The 25689-nt window shown below is 39.0% G+C and overlaps 1 protein-coding gene and 1 pseudogene across 2 annotated transcripts in view; both read right to left on the bottom strand.

The window, feature by feature from the left end:
• Positions 1-3977: 3977 nt before the first annotated feature.
• Positions 3978-4193, bottom strand: LOC112409299 (H/ACA ribonucleoprotein complex subunit 3 pseudogene; annotated as a pseudogene).
• A 19311-nt stretch (positions 4194-23504) lies between these two features.
• The window catches only part of SIM1 (SIM bHLH transcription factor 1), a 67560-nt gene continuing 65375 nt past the window's right edge, over positions 23505-25689 (bottom strand). For both annotated transcript variants that reach the window (XM_024759328.1, XM_024759327.1), the window contains exon 12: positions 23505-25169. In XM_024759328.1, the coding sequence (XP_024615096.1) occupies positions 24439-25169 (731 nt within the window). In that variant the 3' untranslated portion in view covers positions 23505-24438. The remainder of the gene's footprint in view (positions 25170-25689) is intronic.

Genomic DNA, 25689 nt, shown 5'->3' with positions numbered 1-25689 from the left:
TGTCAGAATCTCACTTCAGAGGAGGTGATGTAATGAGAGTCCTTTTCCCCTCTTGTCTACAAGAACTAATTTTTTAATGAGGAAAACACCTTGAAGACGATCTTTTAGATATGGTCCCACTTAATAATTGCTAACATTCTCTGAGACACTGTTCTAGGTTTTTTAAGTGAAATAATTCAATTAATAGTCCGGACAACCCTACAATTAGGTACTAGTTTCATCCCCACTTTACAAACTATGAAACTGAGGCTCAGAAAGGTTAAGTAAAATTTTCAAAGGTCACAGTGCTAGTCAACGGCAGAGCCAGGTTTTCAACCAAAGGCGTCATGGTGGACCCTCAGAGTAATCAGTCTGTCTAATCCAGAGTCCTAGAGAGAGGGAAACTTGTGTGTCCGGACCCAAGTGACCCAGCACCGCCTCAACGGTAGTCTAGATATGACCCACCTTTCTCATGAGATAAAATAAATACATTCCAATTTAAAAATGCAATTTAAATCAGTGTGCTAACAAAGGCTAGGGATCACACAAAATTTACTAGCAACGAAGACTAAAAATTATTGCCTCAGAAGGCAGTCAGGCACACATCCTGTATACCATATGTAGAGAGACACTCAATCCACAGGTCCCTGGAATCAAATTATTTCCTTAGTTCCTAAGAATTGAGGAAGAAATTAAAAGAGTTTGTGTTGGGGTAAAAAGCTTTCTAACCAGGTTTGTTCACTGGAGTTAAAGGACAGTTAATTTTTAAATATGTGCACTTAAGAACAACGTTTGATCTGCCAACAAGTAAACCAAGAATTTTCAATAAAATGGAAAAAGTTTTAAAGTCTGGAAGTGATATAAAATTGTCATGAAAAATAAAATGTTTCAGTTGTGTGATAGCAGCTTGGTGCCAAGTCTGATAGACACTGTAGGAGCCAGAGATTTTCCAAACCAGGGGCATATGGTTGAGAATTGTTCTGTACAGCAGTCAGGTCTGGTATGGTACCCGCCTTTTAGGAATCAGCAGTTAGGAGATACTCGATTGTCAGTTTTCTTCTAGCTTCAGTTGGAAAAGAGAGAGGGGTACGAGGAAAGTTCTCCCTGTTTTTCATAGTCATGGTTGCAACCTCTGGACACACTGCCAGGTGACCTGGATGTGCTCGCTTACGGTTGGCCTTACATTGTTCTCAAACAGTGCCGATGCTGCCAATCAATACAATAATTTTCAAAGAGGTGAGTTTGCTCTTAACTCGACAGTCCTGTTGTTGGAACCATGAAGGCAACGAAAGTTTCAACGGCTCAGGTAGGGAAAAAAAGTTGCAAGATTAAGAGAAACTAAAGTTGGAAACAAATTCAAGGCGAGTTCTGTAGGACTGAACAGGAGCATATCAGGTAAGAGCAGAAACCTGAATATGATTATCACAGGCTTCCTAAGGAAAGAGCCTGACTGGAATATGAGAATGCAGAATGCACCGTGGGAAGCCTTAAATGTAATTTTCCTCTCTGGTCCTCAGCAAATGAGCCTCAGCTTCAACCCCAGAGACCACAGCTAAGTACCCTGAAAAGCTCCACTTCAAGACGAGAAGGAATATTAATTAGAGAAACTCAGAGTTCATTGAGTATAAACTATTCACATCCTTATTAGAAATGAAATGTCCTGGTTAATAAAATTAAATCCAGTTACCATATAGACGATATACATATGGGTCATCAGTTTCCAAAGACAGGAACGCAAAACGTTACGCTCACTGCGTTACATGGAATAAACTTATCTGTCCCTCAGGCCCGGGAGGATCTCATTCTGCTTCAGGCACAACGTCATTTACCACCATTTATCATTCAGCTAAAGATGTGTGAAATTGCTAGTTAACACAATTCCCTTCGATGGTCTGTCAGATTAAAAACCAGCTCTCCCTGTTTGTGATATGTGTCCTCTCTCTCAATTAATATATTATAACTGGAGTCAAAACCACATCTAATATTGACATTGCCATATGATTAGGCAAAGGTCCATTACGTGTTCCGGAGCTCCGGGTTTCAGCCTCGCACAGACAACCTGCACAGTAACTAGGTCCACATTCCCTCCCTCTCTCACCCCTCTCTCCCCCTTCCTCTTCTCCAGGAACCCTTTGAGGACCTTCCCATTTTACCCCTTTTTCACTTGGCCTGCTTTCCTTATTCTGCCTTTCTTATGTCCCTCTGGATTGCGGCGTATCTTCTCCAGATCTGAATGTAAAAATCAGTTCAGAGAGAATTGTTTGATAGAATTTGATAGCACTACTACTGGAAAGACCTGGGGGTGGGGAATGATTTAATGCTCTGCAGAAAAAAATCATCCTTCTCTACCAGCAGAAAGCACAACCCATTAGCATTCCAAACAGACTGTTCAAAGCTTTCAAACGAGGCTGAGCTGATCTTGCGCTCTCCCCAGGCACACACATCCCAGGGGTGCCTCCGACCTGGAGCCTCCACACGCGGCTGGCACAGCATCTGGGATTTTATCACCACTGCAGAGAGTGAGTCTGGACGGACCCACTGCTGGTTACTCCAAATTTTTTTCGTGACTGAATGGCTTGATATGCATTAACTTGTATGGTATTCTTTGTAGTTGATTTTTGCAGATATTTGCTCTTTCGACACATTTGTATTACAAAGAGGAACATATGGCCCCCAAAAAGCCATTTCTATATGTATAGGTTCCAGAGTTTTCAGATCTTTTTGTTTCTAATTTAGCTTTAAAAAAAACCTTTTTTTTTTTTTTTTTTTTTACACTTTAAAAGTGGTTTTTCTACAAGGAACCCATATAGTCATACTTAAAATTCCTTAAGGTCAATGAAGTCTGAGTGTGTACATTTTACTTCGGAGATAGAAAAAAACTGTTCTTCAGGAGGCTCCAACAAACAAGAAATACAAAGGACGGATTCCCATGGAACAAAAATGTACTGGGTTACCAGACCCATCTTGCCACTTCTCTGGCATTTCTCCTAGCCCTGCCCACCCAAGCTCACACAGACCACCTCCACCATCACCACTAGGATTGTGACCACTGGGACTCAGAGACCATACTCCTTTGACCGTTGGAATGCACAGAGTAGCATGGGTGATGTGGAACTAATGGGAATAAAAAGTAATCCTGCCAAATCAAAAACAGAAAAGTGGGTGGACCAGTTGTTATGTCTCAGTTGAGGTATCCTGGCCCAGCTGGGGAAGAAAACCGTAAAGATGATACCTATCTATTTACATTGTTTCAAGTGCTGAAATGAGTACCCGATGACCTAAGGACAGAGATTTTCAGCTATGAAAATTATAGTTACTTATAGCTACTTAAAGCAAAAACAGTTGAAGCAAACTTCACCCCATGATTTACTGCTATAATACAAAAACAATTATAATAAATGTTATATTTCATAGGAAAATATCAAAACAAAATGGTTAAGTGCATGACTTCAAGGTCATTCTGCCCTGCTTTCAAGGCTGATTCTGTCACTCATTAGCTCATGACCTTGGTCTAGTAACTTATCCTCTCTAAGCTTCAGTCCTTGCATTTAGTTAATATTGAACAGATGTTAACTACTCTTACTATTTAGAGTCATTTCTATGTTAGTAAAGAAGCATTCATACTGTTTTAGTCAGGGTAAGCAATGTTAGTTTGTATAACAAACAACTCCAAAATTTCAGTGAGCTTAGTTCAACAAGAGTGTTTTCTGTTCACGTTACAGGATGAGGTGTAAGGGTAGTACTTTTATTCTTTCAAACCATTTTAATAACCTGGCAGTGATTCAAAGTATGAAAAGAAGATTTAAACTTCTTCCCTTTAAAAAGGATACTATTATGATTGTCTCACAACAAGCATGATCAAAGGCAATGATGAGACCGGATTCCAAAGAGCAAGGGTTGTAGGAAGGCTTCAGGGCTCACAGATTGAAGAGCTTGGTTTCAGAAAGTCTCTTAAGGGCTAGCAGGCAGCAGAAGAGACATGAAATTTTAAGACAGCCTCAGAGAATGGGGCACGGTTGCTGGGTCATGAGCACCTTGAAGCGTTTATTGATGGTGATTTGGTGTCAAGAATATTTGTCATCTGGGGAGAAGTGAACGGGATGGGTGGAGCAGGTCTGTTGTCCCATAGGGTCAAGTTTCTTCACCGTATAGACCCGGTCCCCCTGCTCTTTGAGGTAATACTGGAAAAACATGACCACACCAAAGTCAGAGGTTCCAATTCCATCCACAGCTGCCTCTAACTGACCAATGTAAGGGTAGTTCTGCTCACCAGTGTGGGACCCAGACTCCTCCTGTCTAGTACCTTCTCCATATTCTATGGCCTTGGAATCCATCACTGGATCTTCTCCATCCACCCTACAGAAAGGAAGCTCAAGAGAGTGCAGAAGTAGCCTGCATCACTCCCACCACTTTTTCTTGGCCAGCATTTAATCATTTGGCCCCACATAGATGCAAAGAGACTGGAGGATATAATCTAGCAGCATGCCCAGAAGAGAGGAGAACAAGGTTCTGAAAAGACATCCTCATTCTTACTAATCATCCTTGGCACAAAGGGCGTTCGTAGGCAGGCTACTTGAGATGTAAAGATGAAAAGAGAAAGCAATGTCTTTACAGTCTATCAAAACAATGGCATAGTTATGATGTGATATTTTACGAGCACTAAATGGCTTGGCCCATAGTAGGGGCGCAAAAATTTTTAGCTATTTCATTAATTGTGGTATATGAATTTACAAATCTTGGGCACATTGTACACCAAATACCCTGTGTGAGACCGTACAACATCCTCTCCACAGACCTTTCAAAACCTATGTGTATGTTTCGTACTGTCCCTTTGCTTGACTAAGAGAAAAACAGAATATCCTTTGCAATAAAAGGATAAAACCAAAGCCCTAAAGAAACATTAAATTCCATATTTTGTAATAATCCTGCTCCTTATTTCTCCCAGTCCTCAGCTCAGCTTCTCTTAGTTATTTTTCTGAGAGTCCTCAGAGTGGAAAAGAGTAATAGTGCGAAGGTATTTTATGTGACCTGATAACACTGTTGTATTATCCATCAAGAATATGATCTTCCTCAGTTTCTCTGTCTCATAGCTCTCATTTTAAAATGATCTAGAATTCCACTTTCTTTTACAGAAGGTCCTAGAAAACCAATTAAATAGAGAGTATCGTTTCAAAGAGTAATATACCAACCAACCTTCACAAACATAGACCTGTTAAATAGAAAGAAAATATGACCTGATTCAAATCTAAAGGTGACTTGTATCTGTCAGGCCATTGAAATACACCAGCATATTTATTTCTTCCATGATGGTACCCTATAAGAGTTAACTCAGAAATGTGTCAGGAATTATGTTTATTTTATAGATGCTATCGTTATCAATGGGGAAAAACATCCCTTCAAAAAAGCACTAGTTGGTTTTTGTAAAAATTTTACCTTTTGAGTCTAGGAGAGTTTGTTTCAATCACTTTCCAGCAAGAAGAATAAGCTACCTATATAATGTTGACAAAATGGAATCACAAAATAAAACTGAATTATCTTCCTAATACCTCTGATAAGACAACACCAACTCACATATTCTGAGTATTTACCAGATGGTGGTCTGGATACTTTGAGGTAGGTTCTATTACTAACCCCATTTTACAGATGGGAAAATGGAGACCTGGAGAAGTTAAGTGACTTGTCTAAGGCGATGGTGCTGGTTTGGGGCAAAGCTATAATTTGAATAGAGAATCTTGTTCCAGAGTCCAAGTTCTTAACCACAACCAGTCTTTAAAAACTAAGGGGTGACAAACTCTCTAAAACTGATACTCAATGCAATATGTTAAATATTTCTCATGCCACTTCTGTGTAGGAAAACAACTACTTGGTATTCCAAGCCAATGGCTGATCCCTAGTCCTGAATATAGGTGGAAAAGTGATGCAACTAAGGAAACTGTTTACTAGCTTCCTCCTGTCCCCACTCTCTACCAAAAATCCCTCTCCCTGAAAGTGGCTGTGTGCTCCAAGCATCAGACTGACTCTGGACAGTATGGAAATTTGATGAGGGCAAAGAGAAACCAAGAACTCCGTGGTGTTATCTCCCAAAGGGGTTTAGGTGGGCCAGGATGACAGAGTCACAGGCTCTTCAGTAGTTCATGTTCTTGTGCATCTTGAAGACCGAATTTCCTTGCCCAGATCCCTGGTCCCAATTCCAACTGAAGAAGGTGGCTTTGATGTGAAGTCGCACAGCCAACACCTAGGAGAAGGAGCCCCACACAGCCAGTCTCCTGGAGAGGGCTGGGGTCTCTTCCACAGAGGATGCTGTCCTTCTCCCCTCCCCATGAATAAGCAAAGCTCAAGCTTACAGCAAGCCACAGAAGGGATGTATTTTCTCCAATTTTTACAATATGGGATAATGGATAACGGATGGATTGCAAAAGAAGATACTCAAATGTTCTTGGTCCTGTTTGCTTTTTGCAGTTGGTGTTTGCCTTGCAAAGCGTGAAAGCCTGTTGGGGTTTTTGTTTTGTTTTGTTTTGTTTTGGGAGGGTTTTTTGGTACATTGAAGGGTATTAACGTTTTACGGAGAGGAGATGGATTGGTCTTTTTGAAGTGCTCGCTGTGCTATTATTGCTCAAAGAATGAAATCAGTTCCGCATTAAGCTGAGGCTCTCATGGTAGCCTGGGAGGCAGAGGCACATCATGTTTCCACTTTCTGAACTCAAGGCACACAGCTCAGAGAAAGTTGTGGGATAGCTCAGATCTGCTTAGAACAACTTGCAAATTAGTAGCTATAACTGGATCAAAACTACCCAGCTGTTGTTTGTTGCTAAATGGGTTCCACACAGAGAAGCCCCTCTTATCCCCAGTGGGAAAAAGGCCTCAGTAGGACTGCAGGTTAGACAAGACTGAGGAGCCCTCTCAGAGAGTCTGCCACTTTTACACAAACTTTCCAAATTACTGTCTAATGAGAAAACTTGAGAACCCTTCAAAAATGCACTCAGCCATAATTCAAAAAGACACATGCACCCCAATGTTCATTGCAGCACTACTTACAATAGCCAGGACATGGAAGCAACCTAAGTGTCCATCAACGGATGAATGGATAAAGAAGATGTGGCACATACATACAATGGAATATTACTCAGCCATAAAAAGTAATGAAATTGTGCCATTTGCAGGTACGTGGATGGACTTAGAGACCCTCATACAGAGTGAAGTAAGTCAGAAAGAGAAAAACAACTATCGTATGATATTGCTTATGTGTGGAATCCAGAAAAATGATACAGATGAACTTATTTGCAAAGCAGAAATAGAGACACAGAGGTAGAGAACAAACATATGGATGCCAAGGCGGGGAAGGGAAGGTGGAATGAATTGGGAGATTGGGATTGACATATATACACTACTATGTATAAAACAGATAACTAATAAGAACCTACTGTATAGCACAGGGAACTCTCCTCAGTGCTCTGTGGTGACCTAAATGGGAAGGAAATCCAGAAAAGTGGGGATATATGTATACGTATAGCAGGTTCACTTTGCTGTACAGCAGAAACTAACACAACATTGTAAAGCAACTATACTCCAATAAAAATTAATTTTAAAAAAACGCACCCAGCCATTCAGAGTGAATGAAGGACACGCTATCTTCCCTTGCTCTTCCTCATTGTCATGCCCGAAAGCTGAGCAGAGTTAAATGCCACGATGAAACACAGCCCCTTCTTGTTCTCTCTCCTGCCTCTACTCTCTCCCTAAAAACCCTCTGGCCACCCGTGTCCTCATCATGGTAGTTTCACAGCTAAGATTTGCTCCCAGTCTCACAGCACTCTAGGATTTCCCAGGGCATTCAAGGGTCTGAGGCCCACTACTCTGCTATATGTCCACAGCTTTACCCTCAACCAAATTATGATATTTTATTTTTTACAAAACAAAAGCTTTGTAAAGTCTGACTTGTGACCCAAGTGACCTAGAGTAAATCATAGAGAAATCTCAGAGCCTCAGGTTCCTCATCTGTTAAATGAGGATAATAACGCTTGGGGGAAGAGCAAACATGAAAATCCCATGATGAGGTCCCAGCTTGTGGCAGGCCCTCTGCCCTTTGTCTATTGCCCTCGTGATTAATTTCATGCCCTGAACACCATGGAGTTCTTCATGCATGCTGGGAAAGTTATCCAACCAGAAATATGTAGAGCCATTAAAGCCACCCCCAAATTCGCACATATGTATATGAACTTAAATGTTGAATAGCTCATTTACATTTCTTAAATCTTATAATTTTATCAGTAGAATAAATAACATTGAGATGGAAAATGGGTTAAAGACATTGTTACCCCAAACTTCACCCCCTCAAAGGGTTTTATTCACCAGTAACATCTTGACCAAAGAGCAAAATTTCTTTAAAACACTCAAGAGAGAAGAGGAGGAAATAATAAGTGATCCACTGCCATTTCCCTACCTTTTCTTCAGGATGGCTCCCTGTTCATCACTGGTAGGAGGCTACCTCTGGGACCCAAAACCAAATCATCATATCAGTAGAGTAAGAAAACAGTAAATTTCTGTTTCTACTCTAGGCATCGGAACAGCATATTTTATAGTGGGCTACAGATGCTAAGTTATTTGAATCTTCGTTCAGATGTTCCTAATTTACATTGTCTGTGGCAAATAAAAAGATAAGTACAATCCATACTGCAAATGCATCATACCATGATAAATCTGTAGCCTTCTTTCTTGGGTCTTCTCCACCTCATGGAATTTATATTGAAGTCATAACAATGTCAGACCCACACTATGAATATCTTCCTGCTAATTATGCCTAGTTTTTAAAACAGTGCCCATGTATAAAGACAGTATTATGGTATTCTTGATTATACCCTAAATAATTCTGTAAGCATAAAACATGCTGAATAATATTGGAATTCCACTAAATAACTGCAATAAACATAAAACTATCACATACATTCCAACAGTTTTTTTTTTTTTCTTTTTATGAAGAATGCTTTTGATGAGATGCAACATCCTTTGGAAAAGAATCCCTGAATAAAAAAAAATCCATAAATATTAATTCTGATTTCCATTTAATCCTAGAAACAAAAATTACAGAATTTAGCTCAAAGAACAAGATCAAAACAATAATGATTATAATAATCATAGTACTAATCATAAAAAATAATATTTGAGTTCTGAGCTCGTTATGTCCTAGGTATGATGCTTCTATGCTTTGAAGACATTACTCTTTTAATCCTTCCATCAATCCTATAAAGTAGGGACTCTTCTTATCCCCATTTTATGGTCAAAGATACTGAGACTTAGAGAGATCAAGTTCTTTGCTCAAGGTCATACTGCTGGTATAATAGAATGCAGATTAGCAAGATTTTGGCTTTGAGGTCACATTTAAAGTGCTTGGTCTTATGAGTTCTTAAAATGCTTGGTTTTATGAGTTTTCTGCCAGAAATGGCGGAAAATTTCTCCAGTTAGGCTTAACCTATCTCATCAACTCTTTTTTTTTTTTTTCTTTTTCTTTAAAAGGACCTAGTAGACAAATTTACATTGGTGGGTCTTGTAGGCAGAGTTTCAGTAGCTATAGTAACCATGTAATGTAAATGTCCAAGAATCAGGCTCTGATTCCAGGTCAGATGTGTTAGTCCCCAGGACACAGTTGGACACCTACAACCTCTGAGGCTGGTTTTCCTCCTAATGCTCCCAACCAGCCAGCCCCACCTTACCTCACATCCTGCCACGTGTTCAGAGCTTGTCCACTGGGAGAGTTCCTCAGAACAGGGGTGGCAACAACAGGCTCCCCCTTTTAAACATGTTCTTAGAAAACCAAGGCAGCTGATGGGGCAGTGTGGCATTCCAAACTGTTCTTCTGACATTTTAAAACATTGATTCAGAGTCCAAAGCTTAATTTACATTCAGTTTGGCCATGTTTATGGTTCTGAAGAGTGTGTCCAGCTCTGCAGCTGTGTGACAGAGTCTGGCTGGGGGGTGAGGATTGTTACTCCCATACCTGTGATGGTCACCTGCACCTGTGACATGCACATGAATCTGGGACAGTCCCATGGGTTGATGGGAAAGTGGAGAGCTGGGTTCAGAGTACTTGAAATGTTCAGTTTCATTCAAACGAACAATCTCAAATTTAGTGAACAAAATTAATAATTAAGATACACCCCATGTGCTAAAGAAACTAAAATGCAATTTACTCACTTTGACATACAAAAACGACAAATCAGATTTCCCTGTAATTTTAAAAGCTAATGCTATTTAAAAAAAAAAAACAACCTAAAAGGCTGATAGCTTCATTAAACTACATTTCTCCCCACACCATCATCTCAAATCTTAGTGTAATTAAGCAATCTGGTAACTTCTATGTAAAGCAATTTGAATTGTGTGAATAGCCTCTGTGTCACCCCACACCCCAGGCCATCACCACACACACACAAATCTCACACTTAACAAAAAGGAAATGACTCCTTGGAGAAAAATGGACACATTAGCAGAGATCTGTACAAATGATTTTTTCTGATCAATTATAATTTATTAAATAGGATTTGGTCTGAAATAGATATTGCAAGGTTTGGGGTGCACTGATTTTTTTTAATATTTAAAAGGTTTATATTCTTCATACCCTTCACAGAATCTTCCTTCCAGAGGATAAATGAAAAGGAAAATGCAGTTCGATTCATTTCTTTCAATATAGCACACCAGGACTTACTCATTTAGACCCCAGACAATGTCCTCTCTAGTCTCCTCATCCCCGGAGCCTGGATGGAGGGAGACTCTCTCAATGTATGCTCAGCCACCAGCTACCACAAGTCACTTAAGTAAACACAGAGGCACCTTGGTGAAAGCAATTGCATGGTCTGAATACCATCAACTGACACTTCTATTCAGTGACCCTCTCAGGTCTCAGAAATGGTCTTTTCAAATTCCAGGTCTTGAGGTATCGATTTCAATCAGCAGCTTTTCCTAAGAGCATCATTTCAAAAATAGCCCTGTCACAATTTCTACCATCTCATCTTAGTTTCATTTGGGCTTTGTATTCCTATTTGAAACCATTCAGCGAAATGACACCAGAGGCATTGATTCAACTTCATGCATAGGCAATAGAATTTATTCTCCTGTATATGAGAAAACATTGATATTTCAGTTTGGGGGAGGGAGGTTTCAGGTTTATACAGTCTAGTTACTTTTTTTTTCTCTTTTTGAAGAAATAAAAACCTCAAATTAGACCAATCTCATCACAAAATTCTCACGCTTACTGCTAAACTGGTGACTTAAATCAGTCAGCATCAATTCTATCCTTTCCGGTTCTAACAGGGATAGGATAAAAGAAAAAATTTTAAGATGTGTGGCAAAAAGGAACGAAATTGAGTTATTTGTAGTGTGGTGGATGGACCTAGAGTCTGTCATATGGAGTGAAGTAAGTCAGAAAGAGAAAAACAAATACCGTATGCTAACACATATATATGGAATCTAGAAAAATGGTACTGATGAGCCTAGTGGCAGGGCAGCAATAAAGACGCAGACGTAGAGAACAGACTTGAGGGCACAGTGGGGGAAGGGGAGGCTGGGACAAAGTGAGAGAACAGCACTGACATATATACACTACCAAATGTAAAATAGATGGCTAGTGGGAAGCAGCCACATAGCACAGGGGGATCAGCTCGATGCTTTGTGACGACCTAGAGGGGTGGGATAGGGAGGGTGGGAGGGAGACGCAAGAGGGAGGGGATATGGGGACATATGTATATGTATAGCTGATTCACTTTGTTATACAGGGGAAACGAACACAGCATTGTAAAGCAATTATACTCCAATAAAGATGTAAAAAAAAAAATGTGTGGCAAGTGTGCACACATGTTGTTAAAGTAGAAAACATGAAATGATGAACTATAATTCCAATGTAAATTTTTTGCTAATTGGCTCCTGCCATCTATATGATATTCAGTTTTTCTCAAGCTGTAATTATGAGCTGCCTAACGAGTATTTATTTGATGACAGTGATCAAAAGAAGGCTGACACCCATCCGTTCATTTTGCAGTGAGAATGTGGAGGTTCAGAGTCACCCATAATCTTATCGGTTAAAAATTCTTGGATTGCCCTGATAACTCTCCCATGACAAATAAATTCAGATTGTTTTTCTATAGCAGGGGCAAAACAAAATGAGAGAAACCTACTTACTTTTTATGCTCTAAACACTGTAATATATACTTTACATACGTTCTTTTGTTTAATCTTTACATAGAGCCTTTAAGGAAGTAATATCACGTTTTACAAACGGTGAAACAGACTGATATTAAGTAACCGGTCCACATCATTAGTAAGAGGCAGAACTGGGATTTGAATCCAGGACTTCAGAACACAAATACAGGCATAGTTTTAGCATCTACGATGTACCAGGTGTTATGTGAGATGAGGGGCATTTACAGTTGAACAATATATGGTTCCTGTCCTCAAAGAGCCCATATTCAAATAGAGGCAAATACAAGAAAATGACTATAACTGAAAAAATAGAGGAAAAGGTCTAAGGTTAAACATTAGCATACTGAAAACAGAAGTATATTAAAAGAATAATTCTCTGAAGCAGGTTTTGGCCAGGAATGCAAAGATGTTTCAACATTTGGAAAGAATATTTCAAATTAGGAAATTAGAAAGAAATGTACTATCATCTTGAGTGCCAAAAAGGCACTTGATAAAATTAAATATCTGCTATTGATGTTTAAAAATGTATTAATATAGAAATAAAAAGAAAGAATTGCAAATATTAGAAAAGAAATATTATTGTTTATACAGAAAATCCAAAGGGATCAACTAAATACTATTAGACATAAGAGTAAATAAAAGATAAGTGGTACAAGATATATACACAAAAATTAGCACTTTCCTATACACTATCAATTCCAAATTAGAAAAAAATAGTTATAGAAAAAGGTCCACATGTTCATAGTTCACAAAATTATTGAGTACCTGGGAATAAAGTCAAGAAATACACAAGACTACATGAAACAGGGTAGGAAACTGTTAAAGGACAAGGATATAGTCTCATATACTATTGGGGGAAGAGTCCACTTTTACAGTTTCTTTGGAAGGCAACCGGGTAGTCTGTCTCAAAATTGAAGATGCTCTTCGACCCAGCAATTTTACTTCTAGGAAACTATTCTACAGAAATTCAGTCACAGATGCAAAAAGATCTATTTGCAAAGATGTTTATTGTATGTATGTACATATGTAATGTAAAATAATAAATAAAAATTGGAAAGAAATAGATATCTATCAAAAGGGGAATAGCTAAGTAAACCATGGCACATCCATACTATAAAATATTATGTATCCATTAAAGAGACCAAGAGATATATAGAAACTGATGTAGAAGGATGCCCATGATACATTGTTAAGTGAAAAAGAAAGATCGAAAAATTGTGTGTGTTCTCTTTCTTACTGTACACATTTCTGTATTGTGTCCATTTTTTAAACTCACCTATTGCTTTTGTAATTAAAAAAACATGACTACAACTTACTGAACACTTTATAAACATGATAAGAGAAGTCTGAACCAAGTACAGTGAGAGCCCAGAAAGGAAGTGGAGTTGGACTTCAGGCATCACTTGAGAACTCTGTGCCATGAAGGATGAAGAGGAACTTTCTTAATAAAGAATGGCTGTGGAGCATTCCACACAGAGAACAGCCCATGCCAAGACTAGGAGAGTGAAAGGCATGGTGCCTTCCAGGAAGATTGAAAAACCCAGTGCAGCAGAAACCTAGGGTGTCTGGGGGGACAGACGGAGAAAAGACCAAGAAGGTAGTTTGGGGCTGAGTTGTGAAGCAGCTAATGTAACAAGCTCGGGAATTTACATTTCCCTCAGCCTCAATAAGACACAAAGGGCCTTTTTAAGTACGTGAACAGCATAAATTCTGGAAGAAGACCCTGTCAAGAGCGGGGGAGATGTATAGAATGATGGAGGAAAGTTTGAGGGGAAAGAGGGGGATTTTGGGAAGAAAAGACAAAAGTTGAATTTGTGGTGGTATCTCACACAGTGACAGGGTAAGGTTTGGGAAAAGTATTCTTGAAATGGATCTAAGTCATGTAATATAACTTAGAAATATGGAATATACATGAGAAGTGCAGAAAGAGGCCCTGGGCAAATTAGGAGGCAAGGTGGATTTAAGAGGGGAGCAGAGGTGGGAGGCATGGTGCTCATACCCACAGAAGCCAGAAACTGCCCCCAGGGTGTCACATACACATCATCTCCTTCAGTATTCAAGTAACAGGGGAACATCATTTACACGGATGAGACTTCAGGTCTCAAAATCAGAAGATTGAAAGCAAGTTGCAACCCTTCCCCCATAAAGAAAACATGAAGTGGGACTTCCCTGGTGGTCCAGTGGGTTAGACTCCAGGCTCCCAATGCAGGGGGCCTGGGTTCGATCCCTGGTTGGGGAACTAGATCCTTCATGCCACAACTAATAAGGCTGCACGCCGCAAGGAAGATCCCACCTGCCGCAACTAAGACCTGGCGCAGCCAAAATGATAAATATAGATAAATAAATAAAGTATTTTTAAAAAATAAATCATGGGGGCTTCCCTGGTGGCGCAGTGGTTGCGAGTCCGCCTGCCGATGCAGGGGACATGGGTTCGTGCCCCGGTCCGGAAAGATCCCACATGCCGCGGAGTGGCTGGGCCCGTGAGCCATGGCCGCTGAGCTTGCGCGTCCGGAGCCTGTGCTTCGCAATGGGAGAGGCCGCAACAGTGAGAGGCCGGCGTACCATAAATAAATAAATAAATAAATAAAATACAGTATTAAAAAAAAATAAATAAATCATGAAGCAACTATAATGTTTATAGAATCCAGAATGTTATTATGGGTAGCACAAGCCACAGGAAGTTTTATAATATTGACTGTAGAACAAGATGAAATAACCTGAAATACATCACCATCATTGGTGAGGGAGCGTGTAGTCACTCATCCAACAGAAACTCATTTTGTTTCTATCATGTGCAGGTACTGTGCTGGGGGCAGGGCTGCAGAAGGATACGGAACGGTCCCTGTGATGAGGGTCTTTGCTGTTAATGAAAGAGCCCAGATAAACACACTAGAGAACGTGAGGGAGCAGCTGTCAAGCTGGCTGAGAATGTCAACACAGGGAGTTCAGAAGAAAAGTGAATCCTGATCCATCGGGGGATGGGTCAGTCAAGAGGAGGCCATGAGAGGTGGGCATCCGAGGAGGGGCAGCACAGGGGGAAGTGGACGAGGAGTAGAAGGGCATCTGGGTCCTCCTTCACCTCTTCCCCTGACTGGGGACCTCTTGACTCTGGGGCCACACGTGTTTTGTCTGTATTGCCAGTAGCGAGTTAATATCATCCATGGAGGCACTGGGTACATGTTAGTTGGATGCTGACTGGGTCAAATGAAGGAGATGTGGAAAACTGCACGATCGTTTTCTCAGAGGCCCATAACGGTATACGCCAACTTCTATCGTGCACTTGCTGTCCATGGAGGGCTCCAGGGTCATTGCTTCGTTGAATGTCCACCACAGCTTTTTGAGATATGGAGCCCCAGCATTCTCATTTGACAGAGGAAAGTCACCTGGTTCATGAGATAAGCAGGCAAAGACACAGATCTATTTTGAGATATTGGGAAGAGATACTGAGATGTTTCAGGAAAGCAAGGACTACAGAGCACCTAGTCTGCAACTCAGAGTGGGATTTAAGTCACTCTCAGGATTTAAAGCAGCAGCTGTGGGGGTTAAGAGTAGCTGAGCAGTAAAAAGGCCTGATGAACTGAAGGCTGGCCTCATCTGGGAGACCGTGTGTGCATGTGTGTGTAGATATGTACCTAAGTATATGTCAGATGAACACCAGCACGCTTAAACATCTCCAGGAGGAGCTGAGAGGAGTCAAAAGAGAGAGGAAAAAGATGAGGGCAAGGTGATGAAGAGAGCTGTGGAAGGGCTGAAGGCTGGGAGTGTCCAAAGAGAGGCCTCAGGACTTTGAGACACAAGGACTAATTTTCATGCCTGATCTGTCTCTTCCTTTTACAAAATGCCACATACTAAGTGGCAAGAAGTTACTGTTAATTGTTGTAAGGTGCGAGAGCTATATATACATATTTTGTTATATATACATATTTTGTAAGTCCTCATTTAGTCATGGTCACTGAAGTAAAAATGACATGATGTCTGCAGGATGAGGGGAACTTGAGAAAAGAATAAAAATTTGGAACAATACAGTATGACATACAGTCTCTAAAAAAGGAGACCTGGCTGTAAACCAACCAAAGGGGATATGAAAAAGTGATACAACTCTCTGTCTTATTTCCTTTTGGGGACTTTAAATGGAGCAACATGGACATTTCAGTGTCCATGAAAGAAAAATGAATTTCAAAAATAAAACATTCTATCTCTTACATTAAAAGACACTTTCTACATATTTTACCTTTATGCAGAAAAAACATCAGGACTAATTACATAGCAGATGTGGGTATTAACAAGGTACACAGGTAACTGAAAGACATATTTAAGTAGTATGAGGGCTTGCTAACCTTCCCACCGCTTCTCTCCACCCTGCGGAAAAAAAAATTTCTTAGCTATTGATAACCTTTAATTTTGTAACAGAATTGTAAATGTTTATCAAAAAGGTGTCTCTGAACTTTTAAATTTAAAAATAGGTTTAGCATGGCACCGTAGACAAACCCCATCTTGCCAAATTAACAGGGCATGTGGCTAACACAAGGGCTGAAATTTGAAAGGTAGAAATTCACTGAATAATGAACCTCAGTTATTTTCTGGATGATTCTTCTCACATATTAGATCTCAATTCCCCATTCCTGAGTGAACGCTGGAGATCTTAACCATAGAAAGAGTCTTCAGGTTCAATTTTTAAAAATACATACATATATATATATACACATATATAAAATACAAAGCTATCAGAAAATCCTCACCAGTTACTGAGAATGATTTCCTTATGGCTTGGGAGATGCTGCCAAGATTCCCTTTAAGGTTTACTTAGATGGCACTCAAGTCAGATTCCCATATGGAATTACTCCCCACACAGGAGCCTGACCTGGGGGAAGCTGAACAAAGAGATTATTTACAAACCCCCAAAGCAGGGGCTGTTTTACATTTCTCCCACCCTGGATCTAATTCCATTGGTAAATACAGCACATATTAAGTTATAAAGCATAATTATGAAAAGGCCAAAAAGTGCTACAGAGGATCGACCCTCCTGATACTGTGAGGCGGAGGCCAGGGACCAGGGATGGCTGGACAGGCTGCCTGGGTTGCTGGCACCCAGGAGTTACCACCAACACAGAGGGAGCCAGAGACAGACCGATGCCTGCAAGCTCATACCATTGCTTAAGGACACCTTACAGGAATCGTCTGTGTTCTGAGGGGCAGTGTTTCTGTCAGATAACTTTTGGGCGGTTTCTGTTCATGTGAGGAAAATACATAAGGTGGTAGCTGTAACAGCCCTCTGAAGCTCTCCCTGCAGAGTACCCTTGAAACCAGGCCCTGAAATAATACAGGTAATACTGACACACATGGGTTCTTGGTAGAGTGGGCTTTGGTTGGTCTTTATCCAAAGAGGAAGGAAAATTTTCCTTGAAACAAAACAGTATTTAATGACAATCATGAAAAAGTACTACTTTTGTTTTGGCTCATATCTTGAAAATATTGGATGAAAAAAATGTATAGTTTTTACTTACTATTTAACCCACCTGTATTTTGTTAATTGAGAAAGACACAAATTTTTTTTTCAACTATCACGGGGCTTCTGTGAGGATAATTTGCCTGTAGCTTATTTAAGCCCTGGACTTTTCTTGGGCTCACACTTATTTAAGAGAGACATCAGAACACTCATGCAGCAGGAAGGCAAACTATCATGCAAGGAAGCAGCAGTCTCGGCCTCTGTCTTCTTTGGACCCGTCGTCACGTGTCAGTGTGATAATGGAGAATGAGCTAGCCCAGCCCAAAGACCACGCATCGGGCTACTGGAACCACCGCTGACCGGATTGAGGGATTTGTTTTCTGCAACCATTTAGACAATATTTTCTTTCACTTCCTTGATTTATTTGTTTGTTTGTTTATATAAAGAAAGCAGAATTAGGTAAGGTAGTGTTTTGGAGTAAACCTGCCTGGGTTCATCTTTCATCTCCACCACTTACTTAAGCTGTGTCACTAAGTTACTTAATCACTCTGTCTCCCTTTCCTCATCAATGAAATAGAGCATATTGGTATTTCCCTCTGTGATGGTCTCTATCCAGACTTCAGTGATAATCTGAGCTTGGTTCAATGCCTGGCACATGATGATTCAATAAATGTTTGTCATTTTAAAGAATTTGCACTTTCAAAGCACATCAGGAAAATCAAAGACCCTCCGTATGTGCTTTCCTATAACGTCCTTCAATGAGAAAGATTCTAGTGTCTATCCCATGTGGGGCATATAATATGAATTCCATAAATGTTGTGAATTAATTTGGAAGTGCAGTTATTTTGAAGTGTAAAGTAGGTGAAAACAATTTTATTTTCAGAAACGAAAGCACTAAAACAAGTATTTAAAGAATCATGTAGGAAAATATCTGATAAATGCTGTAATGTTAATGGCAATACCTTGTGCAGCTTTGTCAAAAAGCTTAATGAAATACAAATAACATTTCCAATGAATTAAAACTATATCGTGTAGGCTTGTTGAATTGGCTAATGGTTGACAACTTCTGGAATACATCGAGGTAAATCAGAAATCCCTGGAGGCGGATTTCCCATGTTGGGGGCTATGAAAATGAAAAAAGAGAGAACCACATGGCAATCTATTTTTTGTTTGACCTTAATTCCTAATTTCTAAATTTTAAAAATACTTTGGATTCCAAAATAAAAATTATTCAAGCTATGTTTTTAGATATTCAAAACTAGATAATCAATAGACTATCTAATTTAGATAGTCTAAATTAGACAATTTATAAGGATTTGGCCATATCCATATAAATGAGACAATTTAGACTATCTAAAACTAGTTTTAGATATTCAAATTAGATAATCTCAATATTATAGGTTTTATTTTTCCCCCTTGGACATTAAACATGTAACCTATACTTTCAAATTTCTCACTTTATTTTAGCAAAGTGGAGACCAAAGAAGTCCTGCTTAAGATGTTCTAATAAAAAATTGAGAAACCATTCTCCAGTGTCTGATGAAAATCAGATCTGTTACCTAATAGTTACTGTGCATATGTGTAAGCTTCTATTACTAGGTCTCTTAAAATGTGTGTGTGTGTGTGTGTGTGTGTGTGTGCGTGTTACCCATTTCAAGAGAATCTAGAGCTAAAACAATCCTTATTTCTTTACATTGCTAGTCTTCTAGTTGACAGTCTTTGTCCTAGAGAAATTTTCCTTTCAATGAATAATTCAGACTCAAACTGCATATTGGTAACTATATTTTAAACCAAAAAATTCCTCACATAATAAATACATTTTATGCACATTAACTTCGAATTTACTTCAGAAAGCTATTTACAATATAAATAATTATAAATGGGAACACTTTGCAAGATATCATTGACGTAGCTAATATTTTCTACTTTACATTCCAAAGTAAAAGTTCAAATTACAGATTTATACTATGATATCACTAAAAACTATACATTGCAAGATGGTATTTGAAATATTGGCAATCAGTATCTTCTTTCACAAATATAATCCTTTTATAGCATGTCAGTCAAAAAACAAACATAAAATATTTTATCTTTTTTTGAAGTGCCTACTCATATGTTTCGTTTTTTGAAATATTTCCCTTTGGGGAAAAATATTGGAAAAAAGTTACAGTACTTCTAAAATTTTTTCCATGCCAATTTCATTTCTTTTGAAATGTAAAAACACCAAGGTTGTTGGGTACAAATTCAACTGTGATTAAATGTGCTCCGGATCAGCAAATTAGGACAAACTATATAGGCTTATGAAAGCAAATTCCCATGCAGCAAAACTGTAATAAATAAAATGATAAATGTTTGGTTTAAATTATCAGTTAGGATTTCTTATGTGAACCATCAGTTTTTAAGGAGCACAGCAGAATAGAACTTTGTTACTTGTTTTACAATTGCTTGTGTGTGCGCGCGTGTGTGTGTGTGTTGTGTGTGTGCGTACTATACATACACACAGCCTTTCTGCATACTGTCCTAGAAAAGGAACTCTGAGCAAACCCTATTTGGATATGAGCACAATCTCACTTTTTGAGTTCACAATTACCCGTACAACTCCTGTGCACAAGAAATGAGCCCCACACAGAAATTTCTCCCAAGAATATTTTCTAGGCGTGTGTCCATAGCTGTTCTGTCATTCATTTGAGGTTTAGAATGAAAATGAATGTTTTATCCACAATGCATTTTCCAGGAAGGACTAACCAATTGATTTTGCTGTCTTATAGACAAATTCCTATTCACAAAAGCTGACACTGACATGAAAGTTGAATCACTTATTTGGAGAACCATAGGATTCACATTCATTATTAAGTCATTAAGAAAACAAGATGTGTCTTTTGGTCCTGTAATTTGAGTGAATGAAGGTACCAAATCTGGGCACTCAAACTTTTTAAATCGGAGTACATTGAAGCATAAGCTATTCTTCTGGGCAAGGTAAGTGACCCCAAAATGGCCAAATCCTCAGTTTTCCAAACATCAGCATTGACTCTGTCATTTCCAAATACTACTAGTACTAATAGAATTGCACTGAATAGTTTAGTAACATCCAGCTCTTAAACGAAAGCAAGAGAGCTATAAAATATTATACCTGTATTCAGAAGGTCTCTTTAGCTGTAGTGTCTTTTATCAAACTTATTTGGTCTAGGTCTTGGGAAAAAAATCTTTGTTTTATTTTAAAATGTCTATGCATATTTTCCAAATGATCTTTTATTGAATTGATCCTCATCCTCCATTAAAAAGACAAGAAAATGAAGCATATTGCCCTTTTCTAGAAGAGCCCATTAAAGCCTAGTTTAAGTGGGATTCTCTGCCCAGAAGCAGCATGTGGCAGCAGGGTATAGAAAGAATGAAGAGGGCTTCCCTGGTGGCGCAGTGGTTGAGAGTCCGCCTGCCGATGCAGTGGACACGGGTTCGTGCCCCGGTCTGGGAAGATCCCACATGCCGTGGAGCGGCTGGGCCCGTGAGCCATGGCCGCTGAGCCTGCGCGTCTGGAGCCTGTGCTCTGCGGCGGGAGGGGCCGCCAACAGTGAGAGGCCCGTGTACCGCAAAAAAAAAAAAAAAAAAAAAAAGAAAGAATGAAGAATAGCACCCCATGAAAATATCCTAGTCCTATAAAATAGAATCAAAAAAGAATAAATGAGTTTTCTGTATAATACTGAAGGCAAATCATTTATTGCATCCTGTCTCATATTGAATGTCACACCAGTCCTGTGTTGTATTATCCTAAATCAGGCAATCACAGTTTAGGAAAATGCTAGCCTATTATATTCAGCACAGTATGTCAAAAAACCTGTGTGACACACCTAAATGTCTGACCTGTAGTGATTGTGACATTAATATTATGCATCCAAATATAATACACCAAATCTGTATATTCTCAATAATAGTTTTAACTAAATTTTCCCAAGGAAGATGGGGAAATATTCATTTATTTCTTTGGTCATCCAAATTTTTAAGTTAGGTAGGGCAGACAGGTAAAATGGGAAACAAAGATACTCCTACTATTACTAGAAAGCATGAGGTTTGCATCATCTAATGAATAGTTACATATTGTTCTAATAATTGGCTATAACACATTTTTATGAATCCCCAAAGTGATATAAAAATCATACTTCTCTATTTCAGTCAATTCTCAGCATTTAGCAAAGTTATGGAAATCAAGTATTAAAACTAAAGTCAATTTAAGTTTAATTTTAAATGGGAACATACATATATAGGCATTATATGTAATGTAATAAAGCTGCTACCATAAAATTATTGAGACATAAATTAAATAAATAGGTTGTGTTTGAAACTGGATCAATCTACCAAAAATTTAATCAAGATGTAATTCAGTTAATTCTGTCTTCACTTAAAAATATTGGTCATACCATTTTAAAGAGCATTATTCCTTCTGACTACCCCCTAATTGCAGAGTTCATAATTTATTTCTTTCATCAGTTAACTATCTTCCATAGAAAAATCCCACTGAAATTACTATGACAGTGTTTTCTTTCATATCAATTCATTTTTCTTGATTCTTAAGATTCCATTTCTTTTATACCATCTGTCCTTGACATTTTTGGTAGAATGTGTATCCATTAGTAAAACCCATCTGTGTAGATTTCCTTTCCAAAATGCTCCATATTCTTGAGATATCTGTGCCTTTGAACCATTTGTCCATCTACAGAATTCTGCAAAAACTTTAGCATTCAGAAAACCTTACTTCATGTTGCAAATTGATCAAAAATCCATTTTAAGTGTTCCAGGGTTTTCCATAAATACTTTTGCTTGTATAGTTCAATTTTTAGTTTTTATTGTTCTTTTAACATTTTTGAAAGTATATATGATAACCACTAACTTTCTCACTCACGTGCACCTTTTTCATTTACAGCACAAACGTTGCTGTCATACCCAAGAGCTATTTATTTAATTTTATGTAGCCTCCTTTCTCACATACAAACAACCATATTCATCTCTCAGATTACCATCATTCAGATTGTCAACTGCCTCTGGACTGCCAAATAACTGTGTTAAATGATGAAAATATACTACCAATCCCTGAGTGTTTAATGTCATGTTCTGTCTTCAGAACGTAAGTTCTAATACCTCCCTCCCCCCTTCCATATGGCAAGAGTTTCAGGCATGGGACTCCTAGGAAATATTTTCTATAAAATTTCTCTAATCACTTATGTCACTAGAGAATGATGCATTAAATAAATCTTACTTATTTTTCTTCTCCGTCATCAGTTTCTACCATCTATATCTCGGCTGAACTAGAAAGTTGATTGTAACTATAATATGCCTAAAAGAGTCCATGCACCTGCTTAAGTTTCAAAGCATCTAGACCTCTGTATGAGTGCACGTAAGCCAGAATGATGAGCCTTGACAACTCACAGCAGAGAGATAACTGGTTAACAAGTTCAGTACTGCTGCAAGAACGAACCACAGACCCTTGGAACTTTAGAGCTGCCATACAGATAAAGAAATTGGGGCCCAGGTGTGGTCAGTGATACATCTGTGCTCCCAAAATAAGTTACAGGCAGGGTCAAACTGGAACTCAGAGATCTCGGCATCTAGTCTGCTGGTCTTTCTACTGTATCACATGAACTCAAGACCAAGTTTGTTTTTGCTGTTTACAAACAATATGGAATAATGAACGCTTTGCCTGTTCCTTCAGTCAGAGTACTACTTGTACCCTTCTAACCACTTGTTTGTCAGCCTAGGCTTTTATCTTAGACTCTCTCCTGAGGCTTTCCACATGTCACATTTGCACATCTGTGCTTTGAAATGTGTTCAAACACACTGCTGTCATGTAGCATTCACTGGTTTCCCTTAGTTTTTTTGTGTGTGTGTGGGGGGGGGGGGGTTTTTTGCACTTATCAGCCTTTTTTTCTTGGTGAATTAGTTTGAATTTTTATTTGGTTAGTTTTACAAGCCCCAAATATGTTGATTACATATGCTGACCCTGAAATTGTTTGTTTTGAGATATCTTTTCATTTTTCTCTGCCTCTGGCCTTTCCATCTCTACTAATCTATTTCCAGTTGGGCACACCAGGCTTTTGATGTGTGTCCCAATATCTCAGTGTTTTTACTTAGAAAAACCCTTACCGCTATGTCAGTGTGATCCTGTTCTTTGTCTAACTCAAAAGTAAGGTGAAAAATCACCACTTCCTGATTGCTTATAATGGATGCCAGGTGAAAACTCATTCTTGTATCATATCCAGAACCATTTCCCTAATTTATGCCTGAACGAAATGAGCTGGATGTTTGAAACCACAAAGAAGAAACCAGTTTACAAGATATATCTCTTTCTCAGTTATTTTGGGAATGGAAATTTCTTTAAGATGCTTAATGCGCTAGGGTTAAGGAAACTTACCCACTTGGGGTATATTTATGGTATATAGTCTATATTTCCATATGTAAAGTATATATAGCAGTTTGTGGATAGTGGTCTGTGTGTATGAAGTTCACTGGATCATCATAATGATTGTTGTCATCCATCGGTCCTTTCATGTGATATATATGCTCACTTAATCTACACAAGTATTTTTCAATTCAAAATTTATCTATCCTGGTTCCCATATAAATAGAGGGGCAATTTGTGTATTCACTTTAGCTCCATTACCTGTGTATAACCCTGAACGCCAGTGCTGTTATCTTTGATTTCACAAGAACACATGTCAAATACCCAGTAACCTAAATTATCCACTCTAACAATCTGTGGCATTGTAAATGCTGGTAATGGGGCATTAAATGATAAATATGTTTCAGAGATCCTTAAAGAACAAAATCTTTTAGAAAAAACATCAGCTTCCATTGGTTATTATAACAGATGTTCCCTTGTGTCCTTGTGCTGGATCCGGCTGCATCCTTAGATGGGAAGTTACATCAAAGTGTGAGCCATTACAGCCCAAGGAATAGTTTCTAATAGTTTCGCTATCATATAAGTGCTCCAGGGCGTATCCAGTTAACGTGTAGGCATGCTTATCAAAATACTGCCGGTGAGAGCCAAAGCAGTTTGGAGAGACGGCAGGGTGGTCTCCTGCCGTCTGATGAGGAGACATATCCGAATGTAGATAGTCTTTAGCTAGGATCAAACTGGATTTGGAAATGCGATCCGAATTGGGACTACTTATCCGCGACAGTGCTGTGGGACTGTTGTCGTAGTCATTTTCGCGGGGGCTCAGCATCTTTCCCTCTCTCTGCTGGATGTGGTCACATGGTGAAGTGTTGGCAAGAGCGGAGCTGTGGCAGACTTCGCCTGTCGTTGGGGGCTGCTGGTAGTTTGCAAAACAGAAGGAGTGTTTTTTCCCAGCTCCATTAATGGAAGCCAGTTGGTCTGGGGGGGCTTTCCTCAGCTGCAACCTGTTCTCTTCTTCTTTAATCATTTGCTGGGTGGCTCTGATCAGAGTTTCGATTTTGCTAGGTTCATGTGGGCTACTTTGATACTGCTCAGTGCGATATCGGTCACCTGATTCGCTGGCAGACCCAGGGTCTGGAGAACTGACCACACTATCTTCATCCCAATGACCTCGCCCTAGAAATTAGAAAAAGTAAAAAGTAAGCGGTCTCAAAAATCACCCCCAGTATTGTAAGTGTATCTCTTTTTCCTATTAAAAGAAACCTTATATTTTTCCATTTTAATATATGCACCGATATTTGAAACAGACACAGGCTCACATGACAGTGTCAACATATTGTCCTGGAATTCATAGTTCTCAGTGGCTTTTAAGTGCAGATGAAGTTTATAACAAGTTTTCTAGAAGGTAAACCTTGTTCGTGGGTTGTAAATGCCAATTAGCAAGACAGTAAAGTATGTTTATATTTGTCCATGGATGCACATCCCTGGACCTGTCTGACTGTAAATAATAAAAGAAAAATACATAGGATTTGGTTTCTGTTATTGTCTAGAGAAGTGTTATGTTGAAGTGATGCTTAGATAATGCTTTCCATTGGGTTTGAGGAAGATGATGATATAGGCTGGACTAGTTTCTCAATTCCAACTAAATCACCTAAAATGTTAAAATTGCTACATGTTTCTAAAGTAGAGTTACAAT

Source organism: Neophocaena asiaeorientalis, unplaced genomic scaffold (assembly GCF_003031525.2).
Source record: "Neophocaena asiaeorientalis asiaeorientalis breed wild unplaced genomic scaffold, Neophocaena_asiaeorientalis_V1.1 scaffold505, whole genome shotgun sequence".
In the NCBI taxonomy this organism is placed as follows: Eukaryota; Metazoa; Chordata; class Mammalia; order Artiodactyla; family Phocoenidae; genus Neophocaena; species Neophocaena asiaeorientalis.
This window is presented reverse-complemented; position numbering and strand designations above follow the sequence as displayed.